Genomic DNA, 12,068 nt, shown 5'->3' with positions numbered 1-12,068 from the left:
TAGCTTAGTGTCATTTGATTCTCAAATAAGCTTTTCCCCTAGTCTTTATCCTTCCTGCTAATATCTGAAAGGGTTTTTCTCCACAATGTTTCAAGTTTTCCTCTGTGTGCCCTTCCCCATCTTTTCTCCAACAATTTCTGGAGTAGTTCAATGAATTTGGGCTGCCAGGGTAGGTCGTAACATACATCTCTTCTGGAGATTTCTCTTTGGGAGACATCGGGGGGGTCACACACCGGTAGCTTCAAGCATAGTGTTTTGGGCCAGGCATGGTGGCTCATGCCTGTAATCCCAGCATTTTGGGAGGCCAAGGCCAGTGTGCCCCTGTAGTCTTGGCTACTCGGACGCTGAGGCAAGAGAATCACTTGAACCTGGGAGGCAAAGACTGCAGTGAGCCGAGATCCAGCCATTGCACTCCAGCCTGGGCAACGAGAGCGAAACTCCATCACAAAAAAAAAAAGTCTTTTGTTCTGCTGTCTTTCTGTTGCCTTCAATGCTACCTGGTATTTTGAGATGACCCAGCATACATGCCGGACCAGGTTCTACGGGGGAATAGTGGCAGATCTGTCTCAATCACTGTTAGTTGCCTGGTGCCCAAAATCGTGATGGGCGGAAACTTCTATTTTCTCTTTGTTACCCCTTCTCCCTGATTAGTTTCCCCCGTTCCCATCTCTCAAATGTCTTTGATCTTTACTGTGACTAATTCACTTCAATGTTCTTCTTATTCACATTTCAGGTGAACCCTCTGAATGGGAGTTGGTAAGTACCATCATGCACCTGTAACTTTTCTAGGACAGCTGTCACTGTTTTAGTAAGGCAGATAAATCAGGTGCTGATGGCATTGTTCTTCTGGGATGGGATGAAAGCCAGTGATCTCGAGCCTAGGTAAGGTTGCCAGAGAAAACACCCAGTTGAGGCCGGGCGTGGTGGCTCACGCCTGTAATCCCAACACTTTGGGAGGCCGAGGCGGGCGGATCACAAGGTCAGGAGATCGAGACCATCCTGGCTAACATGGTGATACCCCGTCTCTACTAAAAATACAAAAAAAATTAGCTGGGTGTGGTGGCAGGTGCCTGTAGTCCCAGCTACTCATGAGGCTGAGGCAGGAGAATGGCGTGAACCCAGGAGGCAGAGCTTGCAGTGAGCCGAGATTGCACCATTGCACTCCAGCCTGGGGACAGAGTGAGACTCCGTCTCAAAAAACAACAACAAAAAAGTGTACTAACAAAAGTAGCAGGAAGTACTGTGAAGCGAAAATACTCAAATGTGTAGGCAAGACAGTGAGAGGAGGTGATATTTATGGCTTATGATTTCAACTCTCTCCTCCTTTTCTGTAGGTCCCAAGTGTCCTGTGGATATAGGAGTCCTTCGCTGAAGTGAGAAATTGCATGTGTTGGGCAAGATGAACTTTTCTGTAATCACCTGCCCCAACGGTGGTACCAACCAAGGGCTTCTGCCTTACCTGATAGCCCTGGATCAGTATCAGCTAGAGGAATTTAAGCTTTGCTTGGAACCCCAGCAGCTGATGGACTTCTGGTCGGCCCCCCAGGGGCACTTCCCGCGTATCCCCTGGGCAAACTTGAGAGCTGCTGACCCCTTGAATCTGTCCTTTCTTTTGGACGAATACTTCCCAAAAGGTCAGGCATGGAAAGTGATCCTCGGCATCTTCCAGACAATGAATCTGACCTCACTGTGTGAGAAAGTTAGAACCGAGATGAGAGGTGAGAGTCCTCAAGAAGGAAGGCAGGAGGGCTGCTTGGTACTCCTGAGAGCAAGGAGGTAGCCGCTGGGTTTTCGTGGGGTCATTCCACATTGCTGATCTCCCCCTACAAATCCTCCTTGATAATCTATGACAGTATGATGTTTAAAGGCATAAAGGCTATAAAGATTTAGTGCTGTAGCCTGGGAAGGAGTAGCAAAGGCAAGAAAGGGAATTGGAAGAGGCACATTCAGTTATGTTACAAGCCTTTTTTTTCTTTATTTTTTTTGGTTTTTTTATTTTTTTGAGACTGAGTCTCCACTCTGTTGCCCAGGCTGGAGTGCAGTGGTGCGATCTAAGGTCACTGTATCCTCTGCCTCCCCGGTTGAAGCGATTCTCCTGCCTCAGCCTCCCAAGTAGCTGGGACTACAGGCACCTGCCACCACGCCCGACTAATTTTTTTGTATTTTTAGTAGAGACGGGATTTCACTGTGTTAGCCAGGATGGTCTCAATCTCCTGACCTCGTGATCTGCTCGCCTCGGCCTTCCAAAGCACTGGGTTACAGGTGTAAGCCACCGCGCCCAGCGGTGCATGAACATAAGTTCATGTTTTACTCAAGGTAAAGTTTCATGCCATATCTTTGACATTGCAAAACCTACTGAGGTGTTGCAGGGCTGATTGTGGTGTTGTAGGATTGTGCAGTGTTTACCGTGCTGTTTAAGCTTCTGCTTAAAATTATATATATATATAAATATATATAAATATAAATATATATAAGAATATATATATATAAAATCACTGATTCTGTTTCCCATAAGCACTATGGTTTTAGTGCACCATTTAATCTGCTGTGGTGAGTTTTCAGAATGCATATGTCACTTTATAGCAGAACTGACTGCCTATGAGATCTGTTGAAAATAATTATGTTTCCTGGTGCCTGTTATAAACCAGACATTGATTATTTATTTTTTTTTGAGATGGAGTTCCACTCTTGTCACCCAAGCTGGAGTGCAATGGTGTGATCTTGGCTCACTGCACTCTCCGCCTCCCGGGTTCAAGGGATTCTCCTGCCTCAGCCTCCCGAGTAGCTGGGACTACAGGCGCCCGCCACCATGCCCGGCTAATTTTTGTATTTTTAGTAGAGACGGGGTTTCACTGTGTTAGCCAGATGGTCTCAATCTCCTGACATCGTGATCTGCTCGCCTCAGCCTTCCAAAGCACTGGGGTTACAGGTGTGAGCCATCGCACCCAGCCCAGGCTTCTTTTAAACATGCAAATTTGTCCCAATGTGATTGTTGTACTGGGAAACAATTTGAGTGCAGCACAGATTTCATATTAGCTTATGCATGGTTTTGCCCAAGAGAAACACTAACAAACCACAACTATCCCCACCCCGCCCCCTTAACCCACCGACCCTACACTGAGCTAAGCAGAGCCACGTAGGATTGTACACAATGCACACAGGCATATACCTCAAACATCTACCCGCTTCCTCAGTACGAGCCTTGCCCATTCTACACTTTCTGATTTCAGATCATTATTCTTCCACTTCACAAAAACTCACATGCTGCAACACTTCCCATGTTCACAAGCAAAGTTCATGTTCTACTCAAGGTAAAGTTTCATGCCATATCTTCAGTGACATTGCAAAACCTACTGAGGTGTTGCAGGGCTGATTGTGGTGGTGTAGCATTGTGCAGTGTTTATTGTGGTAATAAAGTGTTTTGTAATTAAAACGGTGCTGTTTAAGCTTCTGCTTAAAATTATATATATATCGATATATATCAATATATCAAAAATATATATAAAATATATATAAATATAAAATATATATAATATATAAATATACTTATATAAAATATATAATATAAATATACTTATATAAAATATATATAAATATATTATATAAAAAATATATAAATATATTATAAAAAATATATAAATATATTATATAAAAAAATATATAAATATATTATATAAAAATATATAATATATAAATATATATAAAATACATAATATATAAATATATATTATATAAATATATAATATATAAATATATATTATATAAAACATATATAATATATAAATATATATTATATAAAACATATATAATATATAAATATATATAAAACATATAATATATAAATATATAAAACATATATAATATATAAATATATATAAAACATGTAATATATAAATATATTATATATAAAACGTAATATGTAAATATATTTATATATAAAACATATGTAATATATAAATATATATAAAACATATGTAATATATAAATATATATAAAACATGTAATATATAAATATATATAAAATATATATATAAATATATTGTATATAAAAGATATATATATATAAAATATAATATATAAGTATATATTATATATAAAATCACTGATTGTATTTCCCATAAGCCCTATGGCTTTAGTGCACCATTTAATCTGCCGTGGTGAGTTTTCAGAATGCATATGTCACTTTATAGCATAACTGACTGCCTATGAGATCTGTTGAAAATAATCATGTTTCCTGGTGCCTGTTATAAACCAGACATTGATTTTTTTTTTTTTTTTTTTTTTGAGATGGAGTTTCACTCTTGTCACCCAAGCTGGAGTGCAATGGTGTGATCTTGGCTCACTGCATCCTCTGCCTTCTGGGTTCAAGGGATTCTCCTGCCTCAGCCTCCCGAGTAGCTGGGACTACAGGCGCCTGCCACCATGCCCGGCTAATTTTTGTATTTTTAGTAGAGACAGGGTTTTGCCATGTTGGCTAGGCTGGTCTGAAACTCCTGACCTCAGGTGATCTGCCCGCCTCAGCCTCCCAAAATTCTGGGATTACAGGCGTGAACCACCATGCCTGGCCATAAACCAGGCATTTATCTTAATGCTCTCTATGCATTTGTACTGACTCTTCACTATATTTATAAGAAGGAGGTCCTATTACTTGTATCTTACAGAGAAGGAAACTGAGGCACAGACAGCTTAAGTAAATTTCCCAAGGTCACAGAGCTGGTGACCAGGAGAGCTGGGATGTGAGCCCAGGCAGTGTCTCCAAAGGCTCTGTGCTTGATCATGTACAGCTTCTCCTACCCCCAATGAGTGAGTTCTAAGGAAGGAGAGTGGGCAATACTGAGTCTTCCATATCAGAACCCTGGACACGGGGCATTCGGAGTCATACAAGTTCAGGCTTTGTGTATCTTCTGGTGCAAAGGAGGATGGGATGGAGACTAGAATGCCACTCCACCCTCTTTTTCCCTGTCCCTCTCTCATTTTTAAAGCCCTCAGATACTCTTGTTTGGAATACGTAGATGTAAAGCAGAAAACTAGGGAATGCGATTTAGAATTCTTTTTTTTTTTTTTTTACTGTCTCAATTTCTTTTTTTTTCAAAGAACCAACTTTAGGCTTTATTGATTTGTCTCTATTGCATGCTTTGTATTGCATTGATTTCTGATTTTATCTTTATTTTCCTCTTCTTTTTTTTTTATTATACTTCAAGTTTTAGGATACATGTGCACAACGTGCAGGTTTGTTACATAGGTATACACATGCCATTGCGGTTTGCTGCACCCATCAACCCATCATGTACATTAGGTATTTCTTCAAGTACTATCCCTCCCCTAGCCCCCCATCCACTGACAGGCCCGGTGGGTGATGTTCCCCTCCCTGTGTCCATCTGTTCTCATTGTCCAGCTCCCACTTATGAGTGAGAACATGCGGTGTTTGGTTTTCTGTTCCTGTGTTAATTTGCTGAGAATGATGGTTTCCAGCTTCATCTATGTCCCTGCAAAGGACATGAACTCATCCTTTTTTATGGCTGCATAGTATTCCATGGTATATATGTGCCTCATTTTCTTTATCCAGTCTATCATTGATGGGCATTTAGGTTGGTTCCAAGTCTTTGCTATTGTGAACAGTGCTGCAATAACCATATGTGTGCATGAGTCTTTATAGTAGAATGACTTATAATCCTTTGGGTATATACCTAGTAATGGGATTGCTGGGTCAAATGGTATTTCTAGTTCTAGATCCTTGAGGAATTGCCACAGTGTCTTCCACAATGGTTGAACTAATTTACACTCCCACCAACAGTGTAAAAGTGTTCCTATTTCTCCACATCCTCTCCAGCATCTGTTTCCTGACTTTTCAATGATCGCCATCCTAACTGGCATGAGATGGTATCTCATTGTGGTTTTGATTTGCATTTCTCTAATAACCAGTGACGATGAGCTTTTTTTCATATGTTTGTTGGCTGCATAAATGTCTTTTGAGAAGTGTCTGTTCATATACTTCACCCACTTTTTGATGAGGTTGTTTTTTTTTCTTGTAAATTTAAGTTCTTTGTGGATTCTGGATATTAGCCCTTTGTCAGATGAATAGATTACAAAAATTTTCCCCCATTCTGCAGGTTGCCTGTACACTCTGATGACAGTTTCTTCTGTTGTGCAGAAGCTCTTTAGTTCAATTAGATCCCATTTGTCAATTTTGGCTTTTGTTGCCATTTGCTTTTGGTGTTTTAGTCATGAAGAAAGGATATCAGAGATTGAAAATAGAGATTTAGAACTCTTAAATTCTGTTTCCAACTGAATATCTCTCTTTATAGAGACCTGGAGAGAGGAATTAGCACAGAGGAGAATGCTCTCAAAGGAAGAACTTACTTTCTTGTTGCTGATTTTTAAAAATATAAACTTAAGTTTTTGGATACATAGTAGGTGTATATATTTATGGGGTACATGAGATATTTTGATACTGGCATGCATTGGGTAATAGTCACAGGGGTAAATGGAGTGTCCATCACCTCAAGCATTTATCCTGTTTCTTGTCACTGATGTTTTTAAAATTTAAACTTAAATTTTAAAAATTCTGGATACATAGTAGGTGTATATATTTATGGGGTACATGAGATATTTGGATACAGGCAAGTGATACATCATAACCACCTCAGGGTAGATGGGTGCTCCTCTCCTTAAGCATTTATCCTTTGTTTCTTGTTGCTGATTTCGAATGGCAGCATAAACTTCCTGCCTGAAGGCTGCACGGCCAGGCGGGGCACATCACAGGAGCCACATTTCCCTGGTCCTTGTCTTGTTCCTACTTGGCCTTCTAAAGGCGTGGGTCATGGGGAAGATACCTCTCAAGTAGGAGAAAGCCCTGGGCCACATCCACCTCACCAGCCATGCAGGGGACGATAAAATTTCAGCAGGTGGATCAGGTGGTTCTTAGTGCCCCGTTAGCCCCATCATCTAGGAAACTGGACCATGAGTATCTCTGTACTTGACTAGTGCTGTGGGATATGCATTTGAGAGTGAGTTTGCAGACACACGTGTGTATACAAGGACCCATGTATTGTCTTTTGGGGACTATTGGCTTAAGGGCTCAGGTTCTGGAGTCAGGATGTCTGGATTCAAAGGCTAGTTCCATCTGACCAACGGTAATCTTGGACAAGTGATTTTTACCATGGGGCCACAATTCTTTCTTAAACTGGGGTCACTGTTCCACCCTCTGTATTTCTAGGGTGAAATGCTTAGAAGGCACTGGGCATAGAGTAGGAACTTGCATGTCAGTTGACCTTTGGGGTGGTTTTTTATCTGAAAGCGTTACTTGCCCTGGTGGTTTATGGATGATTGATTAAGCGTGGTGCCTGGCCAGCAGTATCAGAGCTGGGAGAGTGTCACCTCACCATATACACACCCTCTATCCCACCCAAGGATATGTCTGCAAATTTGCAGTGGAAGAAGCTATTTCAGGCTTCCATAGGTGTACAAATGGAAGCCAGAATTGGGATTTTTTTTTAAGGAATTAGACTTTATTTCATAGACAAAAGAGAATAATCAAAGGCAAATGTGTCTCATAGTTTTTACTTTTTTTTTCTCCCTAGATGGAGTCTCGCTCTGTTGCCCAGGCTGGAGTGCAGTGGCATGATCTTGGCTCACTGCAACCTCTGCCTCCTGGGTTCAAGCAATTCTCTTGCCTCAGCCTCCCTAGTAGCTGGGACTATGGGCGCCCACCACCACACCCAGCTAATTTTTGTATTTTTATTAGAGATGGGGTTTCCCCATGCTGGACAGGCTGGTCCCAAACTCCTGACCTCGTGATCTGCCTGCCTCAGCCTCCCAAAGTGCTGGGAGTACAGGTGTGAGCCAATGTGCTGGGCTGGTTTTTACCTTTTATACTTAAATCTATTCTCTCTTTTGGGTGGTTTTCTTTTTTTCTCCTGTATAAGGTGTAAAGTTTAGGGTGCTATCCCTTTTCTTTTCATTTTTTCCACCTATAGATATCCGTTGGCTCCAGCACCATTTGTTGAAAAGAGCTCTTTTTCTATTGAATTGCTTCTGCATCTTTGTCAAAAATCATTTGGCCAGGCTTGGGTAGAATTCATACTTTTCAAAATTATTTCATTATATACATAAAAGTTTTAAATTACTCTATATTCTTCATGCATTGCATTTTTAATTATGTAGGAATCATTTCCCAGTAAAGCATTTTTTTGGGGGGACCTTTAAGACAAGGCCAAGATTTCCCCCACCACCCTCCACATGGGCAGTGAGGTTTAATATGCAATGGGAACAGGAACCACATTGACTTCAGTGCATAATTATGTGTAAATCACCGGTGCTTCCCTACATTCAGGTGTTGCTAGGATTAGGATAAAGACACCACTAAGTAAATCTATGGAGCCTGGGGGAGTAATGTTGGGTGTGGGAAGGGTAGGCTGGTTACCTAAAACATGCTCCTCTGGCATTTAAAACATACTCAGATAAGTGTGCCTCACCAGAGAATGGAGGAATGCCTAGGCCTGGTGAGTGACCGATGGAACTTCCATATGCCTGCTCTTCACTATTCGTTCATGTCCTTGCAAAGTTCCCTAAGCATGAGGGAGAATAAGCAAAAACTTACTAATTTTTAACCTTTGTTTTCTTTTTGAAGCCATGTACTGGTCCTGCTAGGCTGTTCATCTGGAATGGCCTGGCTTTTCTGACACGTGGTCCCAACTGAATCTAGAGTCTTAAATTTAATCTATGAAGAGCCAGATGGTGATGCCTGATACTTGACAGTAAAGCTATAACCTGGAAGGCTCACATCGTTGGATTTGTTTGCAACAGAAGAATGCCACCTGTCAAACAGTTGGCCTTTAGGATAAACAGAGCCAGTGAAGAGGGGAAAATCGTCTACTTTTCCTCTGCTTGGGCTATGCCTAGGAAAAGGTTCCCACTCTGGTTCCCTGCTTCCAGGAGGGTTAGAATTCAGGACAGACTTCAGCTTGAAGTATGTGGACGTAGGGCTCAGACTCCACAGGTAGGGTCTGTGGAGCTTTAGAGAGCTGGGATTATTTGGCCTAGGCTAACATGGGTGGAGAATGATGGATTCTTGTTCTTTGAAGGAACGTGGAACATCTGGAGGAAGTGCAGGACTCAGCTTGCTAACCAGAACAAGCCATGTAAACAGTGACAAGCAATGGAGTTGTAAATATTAGAGCCATATCTCTTTAGATGCAAATCCCTTACAAGGTATTGTCCCATAGCAGCTATGTACTACACAGTAAAATGAGTTTGGCCACTGTGAGTCATAGAAGAGGTCTTCTAGCTCATGAGGAAGGGGACACTGAGAGTGGTGATGTGCAGCAAATTGAGGGAGTTGGTTTGAACCCAATTTTTGGTGCTTTTATTCCTATGGTATTCTACTCCAAAGATATTAGAGTGGCTTCTCTGTGTGGGGTACTGTTCTACACACTTGGGATGAATCTGTGAACAGACTAGCCATCTCCCTAGACAGGCAATAGACATAATGCATAAATCACATGGTGTGTTAAAAGGTGACAAGTGCAAATGGAGGATAATGCAGATGGGAAGAGGCTAAGGTATGTGATTAAAGATTTAGGTGGTAGTCATGATTAGGCTTATCAGGCACCATTGTGGAGGTAAGATTTCAGCAGAGCCTTGAGAGTGAGCTAAGCAGATACCTGGGAATCCAGGCAGCAGGGAGGTCTGGAGCCAAGGCCCTGAGGCAGGAATGTGCTTAGCGTGTACTGTGGACTTTCCAGAGTGCACACTGCATCTTCAGTTGGGCTAATGGAGCTTGAGAAAACTGGAGGAATCAGACCTTCAAACTCCAGTTTGTCACAGAAGGAGTTGGTTCTACTGAGAGCCTCCATTATTGCTGGTCCATTTTCAGTCTGGGGTATTCTCATATGTCATCATCACTGTTTATTTCAGAGAATGTGCAGACCCAAGAGCTGCAAGATCCAACCCAAGAAGATGTAGAGATGCTAGAAGCAGCAGCAGGTGTGTACACTACTTTAAGTTGATAATGGACAGGTTGCTTGATGGAGCACTCATTCACTGATCCACATCCGCTGCCTACTCTGAAATTTCTTGAATTTATAGTGTATAAAAAATTAAAAACTTTCCAACTAATTCTTTCAGTATTGCTTATTAAATAATAACTTACTGTAAACTGGGCATACTGATTCCTCCAGTCTCTTCAATCCCATTTGCCATAGAAAAAGTTGGTTCTACTGGGGGCTTCCATTATTGCTGGCCCATTTTCACTCTGGGGTACTTTCATATCTCATCGTCAACGTTTATTTCAGGGAACATGCAGACCCAGGGATGCCAAGATCCAAACCAAGAAGAACTAGAGGAGCTAGAAGAAGAAACAGGTGTGTACATAACTTTGTCGATAATTGACAGGTTGCTTGATGGAGCACTCATTTCATTGGTCCACATTTGCTGCCTACGCTGAAATTTCTTGAATTTATGGTACATAAAAAATTAAAAACTCTTTCCATCTAGTTCTTCCAGTATTTTTTATTAAATAATAACTTATGGCTGAGTAGAGCGGCTCATATCTGTCATTCCAGCACTTTGGGAGGCCGAGGTGGGCAGATCACTTGAAGTCAAGAGTTTGAGACCAGCCTGGCCAACATGGTGAAACCCCATCTCTACTAAAAATACAAAAATCAGCCAGGCCTGGTGGTGTGTGCCTGTAATCCCAGCTACTCAGGAGGCTGAGGCAGGAGAATCTCTTGAACCCGGGAGGCAAATGTTGCAGTGAGCCAAGATGGTACCACTGCACTCTAGCGTGGGCGACAGAGTGAGACTCTGTCTCTTAAAAATAAATAAAAAATATAAACTGGGTATTCTGATTCCTCCAGTCTCTTCACTCTCAAGTTTGCCATAGAAAGAGTTGGTTCTACTGAGAGCCTTTATCATTGTGGCCCGTTTTCAGTCTGGGGTATTTTCATATCTCATCATCACTGTTTATTTCAGGGAATGTGCAGGCCCAGAGATGCCAAGATCCAAACCAAGAAGAACCAGAGATGCTAGAAGAAGCAGGTGTGTATCCTACTTTATGTTGATAATGGACAGGTTGCTTGATGAGCATTGGTTTCACTAGGTCCAGAGTAGAGTTGCCTCCTACTGACATTTTCTTCAATTTGTGGTATGCAAGAAATTAAAAGCTCTTCCCAACTAGTTCTTCCAGTACAATTTATTGAAAAATGCTGGGTCCAACCCACAGACCCTGGCTGAATGATGGATGAAAAAATGCACTCAGACACAGATATCTAGCAAAAGAGCAGGCTAGGGGACTGGGCTGCCCACAGACACTGAGGAGTGTGCTGTAAAGAGTCAGCAGCTGCTGCCCTGACAAGCCGGCACTGCAGGCATTTATTTAGAACAGATTTAATGACAAAGGCCTTGAGTCAACACACTTGTGGGCAATTCACATGGTTGCGCCCCCTCCACCCCCGACTCCTGTGCGTGGGTGATGAAAGGCCAGGTTTCTGGAGAGATGATAAACCAGCTGTTCAGATAAACTCCCCTGCATTCTTTTGTACCTACTTCTTGGCCTTTGCCCCGGGGTAAGAACCACCGCCTTCAGCTCATTCTTCCCCGAAGCTTTGCAACGCCCCCTCCCCCAGCCATCCAAGAAGGTTTGCATTTTTCCTACAACTTCTCCCACCACCCTGACCAATCTCCTACAGAAAAATAGGTTACTATAAACGGGATTCTCTGTTTTTCCTGTAGGTTCTCACACACTGGTGTCTGCTTCTGGACTTGGTGCTTTTGTTAAATAACTGATATTGAGATTACCTTTTAACAGGTGAATTAATAGGCATGTGTAGTTTTTGTACCAGTGGCCCTATGGAGATTTTCATACTGAGAAAGTAAAACACACATTCTAGTACTAAGTTCAGTTTTATCAAAGAAGTACATGTGTATGTATACAAGCCCCAAAGAGTCACAGGGACATAGAGCTTGTAATGCAAAGCATCAATCCTCCCAGCCAGCTCTTGAGGTCTGCTCTATAGAGACATCCACCCACTACTCTTGGGGGCTGCCTCTGATATTTGTTTCTATGGTTG

At 41.8% G+C, this 12,068-nt stretch overlaps 1 protein-coding gene across 2 annotated transcripts in view; it reads left to right on the top strand.

Moving 5' to 3' along the window:
* Positions 1-1,374: 1,374 nt before the first annotated feature.
* The window catches only part of NLRP13 (NLR family pyrin domain containing 13), a 42,682-nt gene continuing 31,988 nt past the window's right edge, over positions 1,375-12,068 (top strand). For both annotated transcript variants that reach the window (XM_054463748.1, XM_054463747.1), the window contains exons 1-4: positions 1,375-1,718; positions 9,916-9,984; positions 10,293-10,361; positions 10,972-11,037. In XM_054463748.1, coding sequence (XP_054319723.1) covers positions 1,400-1,718; positions 9,916-9,984; positions 10,293-10,361; positions 10,972-11,037 — 523 coding nt within the window. In that variant the 5' untranslated portion in view covers positions 1,375-1,399. The remainder of the gene's footprint in view (positions 1,719-9,915; positions 9,985-10,292; positions 10,362-10,971; positions 11,038-12,068) is intronic.

This window comes from Pongo pygmaeus, chromosome 20 (assembly GCF_028885625.2).
Source record: "Pongo pygmaeus isolate AG05252 chromosome 20, NHGRI_mPonPyg2-v2.0_pri, whole genome shotgun sequence".
Classification (NCBI taxonomy): Eukaryota; Metazoa; Chordata; class Mammalia; order Primates; family Hominidae; genus Pongo; species Pongo pygmaeus.
Note: the sequence above shows the minus strand (reverse complement) of the source record. Positions and strands in the feature narration are given on the sequence as shown.